Raw genomic sequence first — 22,365 nt, 5'->3', positions numbered from 1 at the left:
CAGTTCTAACATAACTAACATGATACGTCTGAATGTGTCCACCCATACATAGTATATCGTATAGAAAATAGTTTCATTATTTGCACATACACTTTGAAAATAGTCATATTTTTTATAATCACATTTTTAGTTTTCATTATAAAAGCATCAATTCTGTTATTAATAGCAGTTTCATAATTGGTAGTGCACTGAGTCCCAAACTTCATCATATTCATCCAGGGAAGAGCTGTGTTCATTGGCATGACAAGCTCAGAGCACATGTATACAGTAAAATGACAAAGAGATAACATAGAAAATGGAGCCGACCTCTACTGTTCTCACTCGGCTAACCAGTTGGATGTCTTCAGGCTATGACAATGCTCCACGTTGCAAATTTGGCATGGTAAATGTTCATTCCCTAAAGACCCATTTTGCAACTTGAAGCATCTTTCCATGCCCTTGTCAAATATCCCTTCGTGTGTTGAGCTGAACTGGAAATTTAAGGTCTATGTCAAACCAAGTTTGGCATAAATTAGGTGATATTGGCTATACAAGCCATACTACGGTGTTTGATTTAGATGTCATGCAATTATATCCTCAATGTATAAAATGTGGGTTTGAAAAATATATACTGCAGAATGAAATATCAAACTGGTCGCCGTGTAAGAGGTAGCAGAAGATCTATGAAATTATAATACCTGGGAGATCCTAATAACAATAAAATGAGCTTTAGAGGCCTGTACATGCACATATCTGTCATACCCCCTGTACTTGGCCCTTACCCACAATTTCTAAGAAAAGGGATATTTAGTCATGTGATATGTCATCAAACAAACTGTATTGCATATCAATAACCTATTGCTACTGTATCAGTCAACTTTTTTTTTTTTTTAATTTACCATAGTCAGTGCATCCCATATAAAGTAGGAGGAAGAATCAAATAGAAAGTAATAAGCTTGCAAAATGCATAGGAGAAGACATGCAGCATGAGCAGGGTGAATTTTACAGAATTGTCCCTGTGGAGGTAAAACTAATTAAAAAATGGGAGTCACATATACAAAATTGAGCAACAGATGTACTGACTGGTCAGTTTCCATTGCAGAGAGAAGTCGGAAAATGGAGGAAAGCATTTACTTGCATCACTGCTTTTTTTTTTTTATTATTTATTTTATTTTATTTTTTTTATTTTTTTTTTTGTTATACACGACCCCCATAATTTGATAAATTAGTTTAGAACGTGTAAAACATACAAATGTCTGAACAAGTCCTCCATAGAGGATGACCTGAGAGGTTTAAAAAAAATATGACTATTATATAAATGTACCCACCCCCACCCCCTTTCAATTTTTTTTTCATTCAGTAGACTAATAAAGTAAATAATACATTTATTTCCCCAAATATTTTTTTCTTATTCAGCTTGGAGTTCTCAAGCACATAACTAATTTTTATCTTCAAAAAGTAGCCATTTCAAAGCATTTGTAGAAATGGAAATATAAAAAAGAAAAGTATGGATCATTTGGAAATTACATGTCAAATTTACAATTTTAATTACTATATATATATTTATATATTTCAGTATAGATAGATGCGTCTCTGACGATTTCCTATGCATTCCACTTATGCCCGGTTTTTGAATATTAAAATAAATTCTGCACAGAAGTGTACCTGCCACACTGGCTTTTTTTTTTCTTTTTTTTTATTATTTTTTTTCACACATCTGTATTTTTGGTTCATGTTACATTTATATACCTCTTCTAAAGTTTTAAATGGATCTCATCAAAGGATAGTGGAAAAATAGATCCTTTCTTTTGATGGGACCATGCTCATTAAGTCCTTGGCTACGTAGGTCACTTTGCTTACATGTGGTTCCTCGACAAATCACATGGATCAAAATACCTGTATAATAGTTAACTGTGGGGGTCCTCATTTGAAAGTGGTCTCCAACCTGTGGCTCCTCAGTGGTTGAAGAACTACAAATTCCTGCTCTTAGAGCATGCTAAATTTCGTAGATTTGCAATAGTTGGAGAGCCACAGGTGGGAAACTCTTACTCTATGATATTAGCTACACATACTGCAGATACCTGCAAGTGACACAAAGTAGAACTGCCCATGACATGCATATTTCAATCTCAATCACTCATGGTAAGTCTCAGGCATGACCCAATGCCATTGATGAGTATGTCAAATATTGGTCATATGATTGCAGAGGTGCAATGAGTTAATGCTATATCTTGGACCTTATCAAGCTTCTACTGTTAATGTTGTACGAATTTGTATGCCGTTCCAGTGAGATGGAGCCTTAACTGAGAGATCATGAAAGAGGAACATTGACTATAACAGATGCAAATGTGAATGTATATATAGATGAATGCTTCTTAAACTGGTACTGTATAATAGAATTCATATCACAGACAAACTAGCCATGTTGCCTATTGATTTCAAGTTGCAAAAGGGGCAACTAGTCCATATGATTTTCTTTTAATCTCATACCTGAGATCCAATGCACAAACCGTTGTTTGTTAAAAGATTCTATTGCTAGTGAGAAAAATGCTACATAGTTATTATATATTTGAGGCTTCATATTGCTGTCTCGTTTATTGAACACGCCTGGCACCAAGTAAGAACAATATGATTTTCTAGAAAGATTATTAGGAACATTAATATTAACCAAGAACAATATGATTTTCTAGAATGATTATTAGTAACATTTAATAAATATTGATATCTGAGGAACATGAAATAAAACCTTAGGGCCCGGGGCCATATGTGGCCTAGCGTTTATGACAGCCTTTGTCTCCCTAACCTCATGACAAACATGAGAGTCATATTCCTTGCACTGTCCTGGTACACTGCACATCCGCCCTGATGCAAATGATGAATAATAGATTACTCTTGTCTGATAAAATTCTTGCGTGCAGACAGGGGTGAACCTAGCTTTTTTGCCGCCTGAGGCGGACGACAGAAAGCGGATGGGGCAGTGGACGGGGCGGCGGACGGGGCGGCGTTAGCAGGCAGAGAGCAGGCAGGGAGAGGACCTGCTCTCTGCTAAGCGTGAGGGGAGGCCACTGGAGCAGCGCTGCGTCCACAGGGCCTCCCCAATCCACCGCTCGCTTCCCGTGCCGGGCTGCCGAGATGGTGACGCTAAGCCAGTCCAGGACAGCTTGTCCTGGACTGGCTTAGGTCAGCAAAAATGCCACCCCCCCCCCGGGCCCTGGCATAGCGCCGCCTGAAGTGGTCGCTTCAGATCGCCTCATGAGAACTACGGCGCTGAGTGCAGATATCTGACTACATTTTAGTGGTTAGTGAATGGGTGTAGGTATATCTGCCAGTACAGAGCAGTGCAGGCCCATGGATGAGGTGAGTTTGCTGTGAGGGGTTCTATGCTTAGAATATGGTTAATATATGACAGCTATCTGATTATTTGATTAAATTACAGTTTTATTTCATTGGCACATTTATATAGGGTGAGCATAATACAATGTTATTATTGGGCTGGAAGTATTGTTTCACTTCATATACCAGAGTATATGCAGGCTGAAAAATTCTGCGTAGAAGTCAGCGGCGTAAATGTATTGCATTTTTTCCACTGCGTTTTTCATAGAAAGTCTGCAGAGATTTCCTGTGTGGACTTTCCTATTCTATAATACCTATATAGAAAACACCAGCGTTTCTGTAGGTAGAATTGACAAGCTGTGATTTGCAAAAAGAAGATTTCTTTTAGCAATGTGTGGATGAGATTAGCCAGAATCTCATCCACTTTGCAGATAGTGCAAACGCAGCGGTTTTTGCCACAGGACTTCTCCCCGCGCCAAACCGCTGCATTTTCATAATGAAATAGTGGTGACTTCCATATTATGTTAGGCTTCATTGGTTGAATATTGTTAGTGTATACAAAATGGCTGTTAGAACTATGAATGAACATAAATTTATTATAATGCAATCACTATGAAAGTATTTATTGTACTACCTTGCCAAAATTTAGGTTCATAATTGTAAAAAACGTATAAGTTTCCAGGACGTCATTTGACTGAAGAGTTGTAGAGCCATTTCTGTTGAAAATTACCATTCTTCCATCATATTGGTCGGTTTTTCATTTCTTGGCTACCGCTATATGTGTCTATCTGACTGGCGTTCATAAGAAGTTAAACTGATGTTTAAGTAAATAATACTTTAAAACACTGAAAGAGAGAAACCAATAAGCCATAAGTGATCCAAGGAGCTGAAGACTGTGGACCATAGCACAAGTCATATGTGCCATCTGAATTAATGTTAATGAAGAAGCAGAACCTAAAGATGTATCAAGTTCCTTGACTCCTATAAGAATATTTAGTTCACAGTCCACATATTCATAAGATAATAATTTTTTTTAGAGGTTATTTTGTAGTCAGAATAGAAGACTAAGAAGAATAATTTCATGCCAGCATACTACAACTCTGCCATGGACTCAGCAAACACACAGACATATGCAACCTACTGGAATTCCAAAGTTCCCCGTTAGACCTCCTTCTATATCTAATCGTCCAATTAACAATCTTTCAGATTAGGAATAGAATTTATAGCAAACCAAGATGATCCTAAGAAAATCCATACCCCTCAAGACAGCAATACAAAGTCTTCTGGTTGATAGACATTTGTGTGTCTTTGATCCTTTCCTTAAAGGGGTTGTCAAGTTTCATCAAACAATGTTATTGTTTGTATAATGAAAAGTTATACAATTTTCTGTATCAATGCCTCACAGTTTTCCTCATGCCCACTAGACTTGTGTATGGAGGCACATGAAGTCTATAAGGCTTTGTAGTATGGAGTAGGCCATGTGTACGTATATGGTATGTCTGTGCTTCATGATACCACAGTGACATCTCCATTGCATGGCATCTCATGGAACATGGCACATTTCTTTATGATTCCATATCAGTTTGAGAAGTGCCATTATGGCTCTGGGAAACTGAACTGAAATATGGCCACGTTCTTGAGGCCATATTGTAAAAGAGTTGGTGTTTTCAGTCATTTTCAAAGGATTTTCCAATATCTTTGAAAATTTCCTTGTAAAGAACTTCAGAATTTTAGGTCCAGGTTGTAAAATTAATCACTAAAATATATTAAATAAAATTTTAATGCCCAGAAATGTAACTGGTAAAATGTGTTGTTCTGTATTTTTATGCTCCTCTTTAATAAAAAGCAACATAAAATAATAGAACTCGATGGTTGGTCATGGCAGACCAACTTCATGCAATAGTAAAGTATGTTCTCACATGACTTCAGAGATCCTTCTTGTAAGGGTGGGTTCATACTACCATTAACAATGTCTGCTGTTCTCATACATCATAGGATGAGAGCAACAGACATTAATTGTAGATAGAGCGCCCTCCATCTTGTGTCTGTCTGCGTTCACTCTCATGTTAAGAACATGATGGAAACTTTCTTGCGGATCTTCTTCTTTGATTATAAAAGTATATAGACATGATGGTAGTCCCTCATTCTACCTCTAGAAAAATCTGTTGCTCTCATCCTATGACGGATAAGTACAAGACATTCACAATGGTAGTATGAACATCCCCTAACTCCTAGTAACACCACATAGGTCTCTAACACAACTTGACTGTGGCTCATAAACTGGAACTCCCAGAGGTGAAGTTCACATTTCCTCCCAGATTAGAGACCAAATATCTAGAATTTCATTTGAGGTACATTGCTCTGAAGTTCCCTCTTTGAATATAGCAAAGCAGCTTTGTAGTAATGGGTAAGTGTTAACACACATTAGCAGCACTATCTATATAACATAAGAAGTTAGAAACAATTTGTGCAATGTGACTTGTGGATATGCGTGTACGTGTTCAATGACTTCCAGGTCACATTATGTACAGCATAGAAAGGATCACTTACCAATCATATCCTATTATTGGCAAATAGTATATCTAACATTTAAACCATTGATGAAACGCATAATGGTTGTTTGCATGAGCAGTACCAATGTTAACATTGATGGGGACATTTATTAAAAAGCCAAAGTAAAAGCAGAGGATTTGATCATTACAACCTGGATATTTACTATTATTATTCTTTGGATTTAATTCTCCAACATTAGAATAGTGACAGCCATATTTTAATCTCCCACATTGCATGTGAGCATTCACACGCACAAATGGCATGGTTGTGGCATGCACTTCCTTCATTTATATAATAACAAATTTCATTATATATGTTTAAAAGGAGTCTGTCACCAAAATCCAGCATATGAACCCAGCTACATGGATAGATAGCATAAAGTCACCTGATTGAATCAATGCCAGTAATTGCAAGATACTGTCATTTTTGTCAATATGTAAATGAGCCACTTTGGTGCAACATGGGTGTTAACGTTACTCAAAAGAGCAGCAATGTCCTCATTAATCCAAGAGGTAATTTTCATATTAAAAATATATGATATCTCAGCAATAAAGTCACCTATTCTCAAGGTGACTACAGGTTTGGTTGATATGCTGAGTTCTGGTGACTGACTACATTTAAAGCAAGTTGAGCTCTGTCTTTGTTATATTGAGTTCCAAATCATTTGCAAAGTTAAAGGGGTTTTCTGCAGATATTACGGATACATAATCATTAATATCAAAGTGATGGAACAACCCTTTTAAATGTCAACGAATCTTACTGCCCTCAGCCACCACTAGGGGGTGCTTGGGAGCTCACTGCATACTGCTTACATGTGAAACTCAATAACTTCTCAGTATGTAGCTCCTGTGCTGGTGAAGGCTGAATTTTATTAACTCTCTGAAACGGTTTTTCAGTTCTCTATCAGAATAATGGAACTCTGACTGCTCTAAAATTATCTTTATTCACTTTAAGTAACTACCTCGAATATGTCAGAATTCTAGATAAAATGTTGCAATGATTTAGTGAGGGCTATTAATTATTTTGCAGATATCAATCATATTATATAGGGATGGTTACCTTGCACAGAATTCGGCCTGGTTTTGAGATAAACCAGCATAAGTTACTGGATATTGTGGAGTTGTGGATATTGTGAGACATAATGGAAGTACTGTATAATAATCAAATAGTTGTGTAACTTAGTAAAATGTAAGCCTAGTGCTCTTATTTTCTAACAGCTTTTGTGTTAAAATATATTTTATTTCAATGCAATTTTCTCGAGGACAGTGGTTACTAAGAGGCCAATGTTTGTTGTCATATGTGTCCAAAAAATAAACTCTGTAGTTGTGTGGATATCAAAAAACTGCAGTCACCAAGATCAAGTTTGGATGAATCGAACAATTGAAATTTGAGTATATGAGGCATCATATGTCACTGCGATTGATCCAACAGAAATGCTGGTTCCCATCCTCTACTGGATGGAGATAACTTAGGTTGGTACATTTCTCCTTACCAGATTTGGAGACATATGGTTCAGAGATCTGCAAAGCAGACCAATGGGATTTCACGTGGATCATTTGATGGTATGTGCTATGCCAGAAAAATGTTTATTCGTAGACATTCTCTTCAGGTCATTGCAACAGTGATGACATAAAAGTCCTAGTACCTGCTCATTACCTGCCTATCATCAATAAGCCTCCTATTTTGTAACGCTTGTCAATTGGGTCTAATTCGCTTACTTTTATTCAACCTGTATATAGTCATGTTTCATTTACTTAATACTTAATATTTTACACCAAAGTTTAGGCCTGAAAACAAAAAGTCTACTCAAATAAAGCTTTATATAGTAAACTTGTAATTGCAGAACACATATGGTGTACAGGCAGAGCAGGGCGTCCAGATTTAGCCCACAAGTAACCCCCAACAAGGCAACTTTTCCATTTTTTCAACTAAAATGCAGTAATGCAGCTATAGTTGTTTTTTGCATATTACCTTTTTGGGGAGAACTTGAGGATTAAAGATGGTTCACCGCGAGAGCAGCATGTGGCGTGTAGCTTCTGCTATTGCATGCATTTAGTTAAAAGGATTAATCATTGTGAACTGCTCAGCAATGACCACCAGTGATCACCATTAAGAAATCGGAGGTTTTCAATGAAAGGACTACTGCTACTGTAATGATCAAGCTAGGGCTAAGTCCATCACCTGAACTGCAAACAAGCCCACCAGGAGGGCCACATATTAATACTTGTAGACCACACTACCAAAATATTTGGAGGTGGACGGAACTTACAACATTTTCATCCAGCAGTTGGGTCCAGAATGACCCCACCAATGGAGAGTGGTCCTCTTGCTGAACAATTGGTGCAATCTGTCAATGGTGTGGGTGTTTTCCCGGTAGCCCCAGCTTTGTAATAAACGCATTGAATATATTATTGAGTATCTTTCTTTACTTACTCAGGGAAGAAAGAAACCAAGAAAAATAAAATGACTCTTTAATATAATTTATCCTTTTGTTCCACCATCTCGCAATGATCAATCAAGAACAAACAGTAAAAAAAATGTGCAGAAACAGCCAGGAATATGTTTGCAAGCATGAAATCAATCTGGCCAGGAAGTCATAAAGTACATGCACATACAACACAAGATGCTCATTTCATGAAAGGGGGCTTGGTTCATTACTGAGGGTCTCATTTTATGCCAGAAGCAGGAGAGATGACTACCAGAATTTGCATAGAAGAAGTTGCATACAGGAAGAGCCCATTACCTTTCACCCCCCCCCCCCAAAAAAAAAACACATACCAAACTATATATATATATATATATATATATATATATATATACATATATATATATATATATATATATATATATATATATTCCTTATTGAAATACCACTACCTAGTTATACATTTTGTGTTGCATTCTATTCATAGGAGTAAACTGTGTGTATAAGAGTCATGGAGGCAAATAGTGCATTTACTCTCATTTATTCTTGTCCATGGTAACCACTATGTTCATGGCCAGCATTTTCTAGAGAAAGGAAAATTTGAATTTGATTGACTGCTATGGACAACCGCTTTAATCTATGTCCAAGCTCTACTGGTTTTTATGCACGTGGTCTATATAGATATTCTGTCTGAAATAGGAAAGTTAGACTATAAACCACAAATATGACAGGAGAGATGGAACATGACACGAAGTTACAACATAAATTATAGAGCAATGTATTAAATATGCATATTGTATATTAGCATAAAGAAAAACATATAAAAAACACTAGTAAATAGATAATAAAATATGAAAACAACCAAAAGGAAAAATATAACCCATGACCAATTTTATAAAAATTTTATAAATGGAATATATCTCACTCACAATACCACAAATATACATATGCATCTATCTATCTATCTATCTATCTAGAGCTAGACAGATAGATAGACGTTTCTTTTTCTGCATTTATTATATATTATCCTTATTATTATTATTTTATTTAAATTTTTGTCCTCATATATTAAAATGCAACCATTCAGAGTCCAGTTTAGAAAATAAAACTGAATGCTGACTAGTGTTTATTGCTATAGTCTACAAGAGCCCCTTGTAAACTGATATATATTTGACTATCTCAGTCCACAATCTATGTATGTGCTTTAGCCATTGAACCCAAGGCATACTTGCTAAAGCGAATGTTGAGTATGGCAGATAAAAATGATTAAAATCTCAGTTACTTCAATTATTTCCTATAGGAACCAAAAGCTATTGGAACACTATGAACAGATATTTATAACAATGCGGCTTTCTTTAAGGTAAATTTCATAGCTTGGATGCATTCCTCCAAAATCACATAAGTGTCAGTGGAATAATGGGGCTCTCAAATTCTTTAGGCCCAAGATACATATGAATTATGACATTTTATCATTTGATTGACAATATTTAGTTACATAATTATATGATATATAACTATAAATAAATAAAATACAAAACCAAAAGAAAAATATAGAATAATTCAGGATCAGATGTAGATTTTGTAATATCAATATAGATATTACCATAATGTCTCCAGAATACTACAGCAGAGCAATGTCATGTATTGTAACTATACAATCACAAGCTTATACTATATGACTGATGTATGTTCCTTTTCTATAACACCCACGTGTTACCTTTTTCTTACTCTATGAATGAGTTTGAATTTTAAAATCCAAATGTGTATGAGGATGTGACTATTGTAAACCCAAGAAAGAACTGTAATTTATTGTATTTTTTTTCTTGTGGGTTGTAAATGTGTTTCAGAAAATATCTAAATTTAGCAGGGAAGCATGGAAACGAGACTAAGTGTTGCTTGCAGGCATCACGTGAGGAGTACGGTTCACCTAATTAGTTTGTATTTTTAGCCAAAGCCAGAAAGTTATCTAGAGCAAAAGAATGTCCTTTTACTATGGATCTTCATATGCATCACTAGAGTGGTCTGGATTTGAGCTGATATACGAAATATCTGAAGGTTTTAAAAAATAAAAACAAACATAATAATAGGCTGTGTTTGGGCTACGATTATACCTTTCCTATTTCTAAAGACATTAAAAGATAGAAAAAAATCTGTAATTCTACAAAGCATTTAAATGGCGTGCTCCTAAAAAAAAAAATCATAAAAGAAAATAAAGCTAAATATAATGGTACAGGCTTATCCTTGTGTCTGTAAGGGGGTGTTCACACTACTGCCACTGCGTAGCCAGGTGCTTATGTCCTAAACCCCAGGGAAACTGGACAGGGGACGGTTTGCTGGTGGTCAGCTTTAAAACCCATTCATGTGAATGGGTTTTTAAAGGTAACCACCGATGTCCGTATGCTGCCTCTCTACCTGGAAATTGTCTTTCTTTGCATGGAAACAGAGTTGTACAAGCAGGACTTTGTGTCCATCCAAAACAAAATGGTCTCCAGGTGGAGAGGCCGCATACGGACACTGGCGGTTAGCTTTAAAAACCCATTGAAATGAAAAGGCAAGGCATCCCCTGTCCAATTTCCGCAGGGTTTAGAGTGTAAACACCTGGGCGCACAGCGGCGGTAGTGTGAATGCCTCCTAATGCCAGTATGTATAGATCACTCTTTCATTACCAGTGTGTTGAGAACCACATGTAGCTCTTGGATACCTTGCATATGGCCCCCCAGTTTCTGCCAGCTACAGATCTTATAGTAGGGATATCATAGTAAGAACTAGGGAGAAAACCATATCACTGGTCATATCCATAAAATACTTTTTCTCATTTTGATACTCATTGTGCCTCAACACCATCTTTTTTATTTGATAAGGGGATCATGACTTACAGCACTAATGTTGTTGGGCCTGGTTTAGATGTAAAAGAAACATAGGACTATAAAGTGTGAAGTACTAGTAGATATGTTGTCCATAACAACAATCAAATTTGGCATTCATTCTTCCAGTGTAGGTGGGAACCAAATAACGGTCTGATTGTTTGCCTGTACTGATCCTCATGATCGATAAAACTGAAACTGAAATTGAAAAATAGTTTGAAATCCATCCCTTGTTCTGCTACATTTCAGTTATGGATTGGTCATCATAGTTTTTTTCTCTCCTTCTTCTGTCAACCAGTAAAAATTTTAAAAAATTCAACCAACAGTGAACCAACCTCCTTTCATAGCCATCCTTTGTGAACGAGAAACAAAGAGCGCAAGTTAAATTACGCATTGGAACCAGTAATTCATCATCATCTCAACAAACACACATTAAGCACCAGGGTCTCCGGCGCGATCAGTTAGAAATGCATCTTAGAAGTATTACTTTGAATCAAAGAGCAGAGTATTCACGCAGAAAAGCACCTTCTGAATACTCCTCTTATGGAAAAGAGCCCCTTACATAGATCCTTCAATTTATGTAATGTCTCTAAGGTACTCATCATCGTCATCGAATGGCTGGCTAAATTTGTACATTTTCAGAGTTTGAAGTCTGGAAGGAAAATATACCTTTTTTTGCATATAACATTAAATATCATTGTTACAGTATAACATGCAATCACATGCTGGCTAGGAAAATGCAACCTTTGAATAGTATTTTTGAACTTTTTTTTTGTTTTGTTATATCTTTCCAGTTCCTTTTCCTTGTATTGTTAAATTTATTGTCGATGCATTAACGCACCCATAGCAGAGACTTCCTTGCAAATAGTCAAAGTGATCAACACATTCTTCTCTCCATTCCAGTGCAATCCAATTGTATAGAACCTCAATTTAAAAAATAGAAGTATCCAGTTTATTTTTTATTTTCAGTTCCTTCTTTCTTCCGCGTCTTCTTCTTTCTCATTGCAGCTGATTTTTATTCTGTGACCATTATCCCATAGGAATTGGGAATGACCATTGATTTCCATCCCTCATTGTTTGAATTGATTTTCTTTAAGAATTTGCCATTTTTTCCATTTCTTAATTTTTTTTATTCATTACCGTATATTTTCTGTAGTTGCTGTTTTATGTAGTTATTTCAGATTTTTAAAAATTTATATTATTCAGAAATCAGGATGTCAGAAGGATATTGTGTACATGGGAGGAAATCAATTAATTCACAGTGACTGCTTCCGCCTGCATATATCGAACAAGGACAGGACTCTCCTTATAATTTTCTGTGTGAGGACGAGAGAAAAAAAAAGGAGAAGGAGGAAGGAGACAAGAGGGAGTGTGACACAGGTAAAGATAGTGGAAGGGAGGAAAAAGAGAAAGAGAAAGAAAGGAGAAGTGGACTCAGCTTTCTGACAAAAACAAAAACACCAGTCAACAGAGCCATGCACCAAAATGATTAGATAGCTATGGGAATGTCACCGTGTTAAGCTACAATATCCATACATCAATACATCGTCTAAATCAGTAGGATCTTCTTAAATTTAGGAACATGCAGACAGGCAGACTTGTTATTGCTTGCAACAGTAGATCATGCACAGAAAGTAGTAAGGAGGTGTGAGGGTAGCAAAGTACATACATACACTCAAATATATATATATATATATATATATATATATATATATATATATATATATGATATATGGCTCATAAAATCCTGAGTATGGTTGCGAGGAGTGATCAGGAAGCACAAAGCAGCTCCATAGGAATAAGATCAAGGTTTAATAAAAAAAAAGGAAAGAAAAAGAAAGAAAGGGAAATAAATAAGGACGATCCCCTTCCCCACCAAAAAAAAATAAAAAAAGTTAATGTATTGGAGAATCATAAATATAAGTATATATCTAAACACGTCTTCTGTAGTATTAACAAATGTCTTCTGCATATATATATATATATATATATATATATATATATATATATAAGCATTTTAAAACTTTTTTCATATTTTTGCCTTCATATTTTAAGAAGGAAATTCTTAAGAACAATAAATATTTATATCATTACAAAAAATGTTACCCTTGTATTCCTCTCCGCCCTAAAGAATCCTCCTTTGGCATGTGCCTCCTTGGTGGAAGAGCATTTTCTACTCCACATCATTGTCTTCCTGGAGCACAGCTATTTGATTCAGAAGGGGGAGTCAAGAAAGTCTTTTATAGTCTATTATATATTCTCAGCAAAGTGCAAAATGTTTTTTTTTTCTTTTTTTTTTTCTTATAGTAAAAGCCAAACTTGTTTTTTTTTTAAATATATCTGCATATAATCTATATTTTTCATCATCCTTTTAAAAAATAACAAAATTTCTTAAAGTCTCTGTCTTATTTTGTCTTTATTTGTGTTCTTTTGCCAGTGTTGATGTTTGTTTTTGTAGTTATTACTAGTTAAGGTTCCCCTTATGAGTTGATTGAGTCCATGCTATAAGATGGAGGGAATGGGAGACCGTGGGCGTCTCACTGCCGATGGTGACCCAAATGGGGTAGAGATAGGAGACAGTCTGAGCGTATTTCCACTCATGCCAGCTATGCTGTTTAGACTCCGGGATTTTTCATAACCTTGATATCCATGAGATAAATAAAAAAGAAAAAAAAAAGATTATGAAGCGCAACTTATTTTGCCCAGAATCATGGACAGGGAAACTTTATATAATAAAAGCTAAAACTGTGGCTGCTCAGAAATAAAACAAGCTGTATATATGCCCATTCCCATCTTTAGATGACATTTATACATTAGTTAATTGTTTTGAAATTAATTTGTTTTTATAAATAGGTATTTGATGTATATTCAAGAACATAAACTATATGATTTTCAATTTATTGACAAAAAATGCAATAGAGTATATTTTTCATTTCATTATATTGAATTTATGCACATGTCTATTAGTGCCTGGCCAACAACACCTTGAGCAGACCCTGATATCTCAAGTACCATTCAAAAAACTACTATCAGTGAGGATTTTGTTAGACAAATGAGGACTTTTCTCTCCACTGCTTTCAGTTTTGAAGTGGTAGACATCTGATGGACACCTGGTGGACTCCATTATAGTCAATGGGATCCACTGGTGTCCATGTGTAACCGCTATTTTAGAGGTTCATCTCTTCCGTGTTTGGAGTCCTTGGTAGACCCAAACGCTGTAGAGCCTGGCGCTAGTGTAAACCTAACATCCTAGCCACTCAACAACGCAAGATGAGACTTATAGTTAAATCTTAATGCAATTAACATGACCCTTTGACTCTTTTCATAATAACAGTACCATGGTCATAGCTTGAAGAATTTGACCATGTGCACACATTGCACTGATCTTTCATGGTCACCCTTATTCAAGGCACAGATGGCAACACTTCCCAATAGAAAATTTTTAAAAAATTCATCTAGCCTAATGTTCACCTCTTAGGTTTTGTGGCTCATGAGGCTCATTAAAGGGGCATTCATACTACCGCTGGATGTTCACTGTGATAGTTCCATTAAATGGACACCTATCATAATGGACATTAATGGACAGTACCTGGTGTTAACGGATTCTAATATTAGAATCCCATATTTTACTACTAACACGTAGGAATAGTCTTAAGAAAGGCTATTCTTCTCCTACCTTTAGAAGTCTTCTCCGCACTATCATTCGGTAGATATTCCCGGTTTTGTCGTTATGCAAATGAGTTTTCTCGTAGCCCTGGCAGCTCAATGGCAGAGCCAACTGGGATTTAGATCCCGAAGACACCAGTGCTGGAAGAAGACATCACAGAGGATGCAGCGGAGAGGTGTGCCAGAAGCAGCGCAGGGGAGTTTTCAAGCAGCACAGGGGACACCCCCATTGTTGTTTGAGCGCTGGGGTGAGCCGCAAGAAAACTAATTTGCATAATGACAAAAACCTGGATTATCTACCGAACATCGGCACGGAGAAGACTTCTAAAGGTAGGAGAAGAATAGCCTTTCTTAAAGCTATACCTACATGTTAATAGTAAAATATGGGATTCTAATGATAGAATCCCTTTAATGTGTACATTTTTTAATGATCTAATTGATGGGATTTTTAATGTATTTATGACTGTTCTGTTAGTGTCTGTTGTTAATACTTTGTAACCGATGCTAGCAACAGACAATAGTGTGAACACCGCCTAAGTTGACTTTAGCATTCTGCAGTCTCTTAATGACACTGACTTTTCTACTGCATACTCCAAAGCCAAGACTTGATGACTATGTGTTTTTGGTGCATTAGCTGCTACCTGTCACACCAGACTTTGACATTTGGAGATCATATATGGTCCATCACATGATGTTTGCTCATAAAGGCTGCCAAGAGCCTTAAGAAATAATATGGGTCTACTCTAGGCACGAAGGACCATGGTCAACATTATAGAAACCCCAAAGTGTTAGACCTGCTGACTTTCTTAAAAAAACTGGAAATATGCCTTAAAGGAAATCCTTTATAGTTTGTTAGGAAGAAAAGCAGGTACCAACAGCATATCCCTATTGGTATACACAATTTCAGTTGTCACCTATAAATGAGTAGACATCTTGTAATCAGCATCACTTCTGGTATCTGGATCACAGAAATGGAACTGCAACAAATAAGATATGCATTGGGATTTTAGCTCTGCAATTTCTTGTGTGGCATCATTGGTTTAGAATATGTAACAGGTGGGTTAATCAACTTTTGTTCCTTAAAGATTCCTTAGGGCCTAAAAACACAATTGCATTCTCTTCTTAGGACCTCATTTTTATTCGTTATTATTTTCTTAAATTATTTTTTTACGTACTGCATGTTTCTCTGAAACCATCTTCCTATACTTTGATTATTCTAGCACTAGTTTGGTATCATTGACTGTGGTTTCCAATTAAATCTAATCTGTTATAAAATTACCTACCATTGTATTCAATTATATTTGAGACAAGGGTCTTTGTTTTTCAGTAAATAGAAAATAGCATTGTCTTTCTTTTGCATATGATGGGACATATACCTGGCTGTAATGCTTCTGAGCAGACACCGTGTTGTCAAGTTACAAACACAGCTCCAAGCACAAACATTTAAGGTAGCGACACAAGCAAGTTACAATGTGACCATTTTGCATAAATGATATCAGGGTGACATCTTGAAAGCTGGTGCAGAGCGATAAATGGCATGTTGTAGCCTGTCAATAAGATGTATTCTACTAACATCCATTAGATCCAAGTGGTTCATAAAGGAGGCAAAAAAGATCTCCTTTGCATAAGCTTTCAGAATGCACCACAGGAAATATTATTCATATAAATCAAAAAGATGAATTTTTTATTGACCTTTAATTACAAATAGTCTTATTTATCAAGTGTTGTATTTTGTTTCAGGTTGTTCTCTTCACATTACCCTATAGATGTGCATGCTGGGAGTTGCATTATATCAGCAGCTGGAAACAACAGTGCAACAGTTGGAGACCCCAGCCCTATAATCTCATGGATTTGGTGGGGTTGATTTGCTAAGATACTGAATTTGTGTTTACCCAGGTTGCTTAAAGATTTGAACTTGTTCTATCCTGTAGATTATCCTTTTTTTTTTTTTTTTTTTTGATGTGGAAAGCCATGATGTAAATTCTCACTTCTGAAGCATTACAGGACCCCTGCTGAAAACAAAAGGCATTCACTCAAAAAGGTGTGAGCTGGAACAAGTAGGTTCTGGAGCTGGTGTCTTGGTCTGGATGTTATTTTAGTTATTTTTTATTTCTTTTTTAAATGTAGATTGTGAGCCCCACATAGGGCTCACAATGCACATTTTTCCCTATCAGTATGTCTTTGGAATATGGGATGGAAATCCATGCAAACACGGGGAGAACATACAAACTCCTTGCAGATGGTTTTTTGCCCTTGGCAGGATTCGAACCAAGGACACCAGCGCTGCAAGGCTGCAGTGCTAACCACTGAGCCACCGTGTGGCCCCTATTATTATTATTATTAATAATAATAATAATAATAATCAGCAATAGAAGAAGGATGTTATGGACTACTAGCTTACTGGCTACTTGGTTTTCTACATGGAAGATTGTGCTCTGGATCTGGTCCGGTACCAGGGCCATGTGATAGGATCTTAAATTACTGGAAGTGAGTTATTTTCTTGTTGTTAGTTGGGGAGTCACTTGAACCCTTCATTTATTTATATGGTGTAATTGAAGCTACTGCATGAGTAGCAATAAAGACCACTTAAGAGCATCATATCTATACAAAAGATTCAGGATGGGCTCAAGCACTTTGCCATGCACACTGGCACACGGAGTCCATTCAGTTCAGTTTTATGAACCTGTAATATATGGGGGGTCTGTGAGGTTATGTATTCTCCCACAAAAACAGAAGGAGGTACAGCATGATCCACTAGTAGGCTGCAGTGGTGTACGCTAGCCCTAAGTCTGCCAACGTACTTCCTTTTGCGGATTTCAATACCTGTTTCTTTGGTTGAACATTGTCTGCACTCTTGAAGTCTGTTTCTTAGGACAATCTCACAAATAATGCCACCTGAGAACTACGAATGAAATCTCAACTCTTAAGTTGGTTAAGATGATTCATTTTCCAATTCTAAGCTGATAAGGAAGGGGTTCAAGCTCAGGACCTTCTTCGATAAACCAGTTTCAGTGGGAGTCGTGTAATGCTTCGTATCTCCTGTGCTTCCGACACTGCTTTCAGAATAAAGGTCTTAATAGCTTTCTTAGCAAACCAGCCCCTCTAAATATATACCAAATTCACAGCTAACATTACTATTTGAAGTACATTCAGATGTTATATTATCGCCTACACCGTTTTCTCAATGACCTTGTTTAGAGGCGTTTCATGTGATTTAAACTACATGGCTACCTTCCTCCAGACACAGCACCTCCAGTGACTGGTTCTCTGCGGCAATACCAGACGCAGAATAGGAACAAGAAGAGCAATGTCTCTGGATTAGATTAGCCATGTTTTCCGTATCACAAATAGCCCATACAGACCGTATTCTTCTGAATATTGGTTTAGCTCACAAAAATGACTACCTTCACAGTAAGGGGAAGATAGCCATATTCTCATTTTTGGAGTCAGTGATGCATTTGCTTAGTGCTACCTCAAGAGCCATTGTAAAGCATGACTTGTAAGCAGGCATGCAGCAAACTAGCCGAGACTTACGGATAACAAACTCATACATACAAACAAGACATGGACACAGCAGCAGGGGAATAGTTGAGGTTGATGGATCTTGATCACTTTACTGTGGACACATGCAATTTTCTCCTGCTAAGAGTTCCAGTGCTTTTTGCTTGTGTTAAATCTCAGTGATCCAATACAATCTATGATCGTAAGATTTTGATCCTATGTACTGTACAGTATAGTCAGATCTATCTTGTGCATTCTGTGTGTCCATATAGAGCATATGTCTAAACTGTGCTCATAAGAGGTTATATCAGATTCTGGTATTTGTTGGTCACGTCTCATGATAAGCGTTTGGTTAATATTCAGCATAGAAAGAAAGCACAATTCTCACAGTAATGACATCTCCGCCAACCTTACCCACTACACTTATACAAAATTAACAATGGGCGCCACACTGCTATAAGCATGAATTACATGTTTACTGTAGTCATTGGACCTGACTTGCCTCAAAAGTCAGCACTGAATAAATCAGCTTCAAGGTTTTACTAGAGCTAAGAGGGAACAAAATAAAACACACACACACATACACACATAAAAAGAAAAAAAGTGACTCAGTATCAGGATTTAAAGTAAAAAATTTGGGGGTCAGAAAAAATATATTATGGTTATATCTGTAATGTCACTTTGTTAAGTTTAGGTTACGTTTTGTTATCTGTTGTGTTAATGTGCTGCACAGAATTAGAAAAACACATCTGTTTCCTTCCAGGAGCAGCACCACCAGTGCATGGGTTGTGTTGGGTTTGCTGGTCACATGTAGCGAAATACAGCTCAAAAATTCTGCATAAAAAATGCAGCAGAAACGCAATACCAAAAATGAGCGCCTTTACAGCTTTTCTACTGCATTTTGCATAAAGTTCTACGAGGACAATGCAGCGTTTTCATATGTAGGGATGAGATTAAATAAAATCTATTTCACTTTTCTGGAGTTATAAAATGCAGTATTTCTTTTTGCTGCATTTCTGCAATAGCCATAATAACTTAACAAAATCTGTGGCCTAGTATAAACGGGTTATCCATCTTCTCAAACTTGATGGCCTATTGTTAAGACAGGCCATTGATTTTAGATTGATGGGGGTCTGACTTTTGGGACCCTGACAGATCAGTTGCTTACCCAGATGCACAGGTCCCACCGTTGTTTGCATGCTTTACATTACTCTGCTTAATCTCCATATTCTTGATAGAGACAGTTTTGGATAGTGTCCCATAGACTTGTATTGGAATGTTGGAACACCACTCCAATCAACTACTGCCACGATCAGTAATTCAGCAATAAGCAGTGCAGTTGGCAGCCTGGAAACAACTACAGAAACTTCACATCTGGGGGAACAGATCATTTTCAAGAGTCCCAAAAGATGAACCACCACCAACCTAAAACTGATCAATTATGGAAAGGTGTATAACCCCTTTCAATAGGTCTAATCTACAATACCACACAACCTGTTCCTTGAAAACAGCACTAATATTTCTCTAATTCTATTCAACCACAGGAAACATTTTTACAAAGTAGAAGCAGCCATTTTGTGGCCTTACCAATATTCAAAGGAATGCGACCATCAATCCCCTACTAGTTCATAAAGAACTGCTTGTCCCCATTATCACATGGAAACACGTCTTGTAGGCTCTAGTCCTGAAGTTCATAAATCAATTTGGGCCTTCATGGATCAGTGTGATGTATTGGATTGTGTATTATCCCGAAATGACAGTATTTCCATACATGGATAATAGGCTGTATCATGGCACCAATCTGTGTAACTGCTGATGTTGTCATAAACTGGTGGTGACGTACCAAGGATATACTAAGATCTTGGTATACACAATCAATAGCGTTTTGGGCATGGGACTGACTCATTTTTGGGTAAAAACTTAATGTTCAATTCTTTTCTAGAGGGTTAATGTCTCATTATACGAATGCATTTACATGCTACAATGTAGAGTATTTCTTTATATCACAATCAACCATGAAGCAATACAGTTTCTGTAGTACTTTAAGGTTTCCACAAGATAGTCTGAATAAATACAACTGATCTTATTATGATACACATATGCCTTGTTTATATGCACATTTTATTATCTGAAAAGTAGATCAAAGTATTGCTGAGAAGAGATGGGCTTCTAGATAACTGAAGAAAACACTTCTAGACCTTTCAGGTTTGGGATGTTTTGTACTTCTTTGGATTAATATTGTGGCTACTAATAATTTATTTTTAGACCTAATTCTAATAATGACTCTGGTTTATATTCATCATTGTTGCTAGCTGTGTTTTACAGAGCTGAAAGAGCAGGTGTATTACCATTTTATACCACGTTAATATCTAGATACTTTGCTGAAAGAGCCTTCTTATAACAGTGTTATTATGAATTTGTATTTATTTTTATTAATGGAAATAGTCTTAGGGTATGTTCACATGTCGGAAACCTTCATCGCTGTGTGACTTTTCTGTGCAGCTAGCCACAATGGGATGCCAATGCAGTGCATCATCATCCTGTCGCGGCATCCTGCTCCTGATTATGCCCGAATAAATGGGCCTAAGAAGGAGGGTGTCTCGAGCCGCGGACACCGCGGCTGACTACGAGGGAAGATAGGGCATGTCGTTTCTTTTTCCCGCTAGCTGAAAAAAAAATCTTAAAGGGATTAGGTAGGATTATATAAAAACAACACTGCTGTTACTTTCTAGAAGAGTGTCACTGTTATCCATGAACTTCCGAATCGAAAACTCCAGCATCCAAATTCCTTTGATTAAAACTTAACTTTTATTGTGAAAAGTTTTTTCTGAACATAAAATGTTCAATAAAATATCAACAAGTGTTCATAATGGCAGAGTTGGATACAGCAGAACGTCTGACTGACGCGTTTCGGGGCGTTATATTTGCCCCTTCCTCATAGTCTGATTATCCACTGTTATCCATGGGCTGTTTTTAGTATTGCAGCTTATGCTGGGTTCACACCAGCGTTCTGGTCTTTGTATCAAGTTTCCGTCTTCTGCCGGCAGAATACGGAAACCTGTCAGACAGTGTCCGGCCGTGAGCGTTTTATGCTCTCTGCGGTGAAACCGTTTTTTTTAAAACCGAACACAAAGTCCTGCATGGCTGACTCTGTGTCCAGTTAAAAAAAAACGGTTTCGCCGCGGAGAGCATAAAACGCTCACCGGCGCTCACAGCTGGACACTTTTCAAACCCATTCAAATGAATGGGTTTGAAACATGACTGCAGGTTTCCATCTCCTGTCCGGTTTCGTGCAGGGAACAGAAACCTGCAGAACGGAGACCTCGGGCGCAGATGTGAACGAACCCTTAGCTACATTCACTTCAATGAGCTATGACAAAGCTAGAGTGGCACTCTTTCTGGAAAAGGTCAGCTATGCTTTTTGTAAATTCCACACGGCCCTCAAGATAGTTTTCTTTCATTCCTATATTTTTCTTAACTAAACTCTGAATATTCTAAAATAATCCTACCACATACAATTTATACATAATAGATTTCTGAATTGGCTTTTTATGAAATATAATAAAATGGTAAAAGGTATAAATCAGATTTCCTATTATCAGAAATCTGAAACCTGGCTTTAGTATGTGAATTAGAATCAGGGAACCCCAGGTGCCACATTGTGTGTGATTTTATACCAGCAGATGGCTGATTGTACTTATATAGTCAGGTATGACTTGCTGCTGTGTAAGAGTTTAGAACTAAATCTAATTTATATTCTTTGTACCTTTGGTTATATTAAATATACCTTTGGTTATATTATATTAAATAGCGGTTGTATTAAAAACTGGAAGCATTTGGTTTTATTTTACTAGGATTTTCAAAGCCTCAAAGTTTTCCAAGAAATGCTGACGAAATTGAAGGGGTTGTCCCAAAATTAAAACTTCTCTTCAGTTCACAGCATGCTTCACCACTGTATTAGACTGGCTATATCCCATCCACTTTTTAATGTGGTGGTTGGGAAAGTTCCATTGCTACATACAAATGGGAGACAAAGGTTCCTCC

The 22,365-nt window shown here is 36.8% G+C and overlaps 1 protein-coding gene and 1 long non-coding RNA gene across 7 annotated transcripts in view; both read right to left on the bottom strand.

The window, feature by feature from the left end:
* The window catches only part of LOC142210868 (uncharacterized), an 892,280-nt gene that overhangs the window by 757,783 nt on the left and 112,132 nt on the right, over nt 1–22,365 (bottom strand). The gene's annotated exons all lie outside the window — the stretch shown is intronic.
* The window catches only part of LOC142210839 (voltage-gated potassium channel KCNC1-like), an 85,205-nt gene continuing 76,037 nt past the window's right edge, over nt 13,198–22,365 (bottom strand). For 2 of the 6 annotated variants that reach the window (XR_012717001.1, XM_075280295.1), the window contains 2 exons: nt 18,824–18,869; nt 13,680–13,793 (listed from right to left, as the gene is read on the bottom strand). Coding sequence is in view for 3 of the 6 variants with exons in the window: in XM_075280295.1 (XP_075136396.1) it covers nt 18,853–18,869 (17 nt within the window). In the remaining 3 variants the exon portion in view is untranslated. Of the gene's footprint in view, nt 13,794–18,046; nt 18,870–22,365 lie in introns of those variants that run through there. The other 4 variants (XM_075280291.1, XM_075280294.1, XM_075280290.1 and 1 more) reach the window with 3 other exon arrangements.

This window comes from Leptodactylus fuscus, chromosome 6, assembly GCF_031893055.1.
Source record: "Leptodactylus fuscus isolate aLepFus1 chromosome 6, aLepFus1.hap2, whole genome shotgun sequence".
NCBI lineage: Eukaryota > Metazoa > Chordata > Amphibia > Anura > Leptodactylidae > Leptodactylus > Leptodactylus fuscus.
The sequence above is the reverse complement of the archived record's forward strand: the minus strand, read 5'-3'. Positions and strand labels throughout refer to the sequence as shown.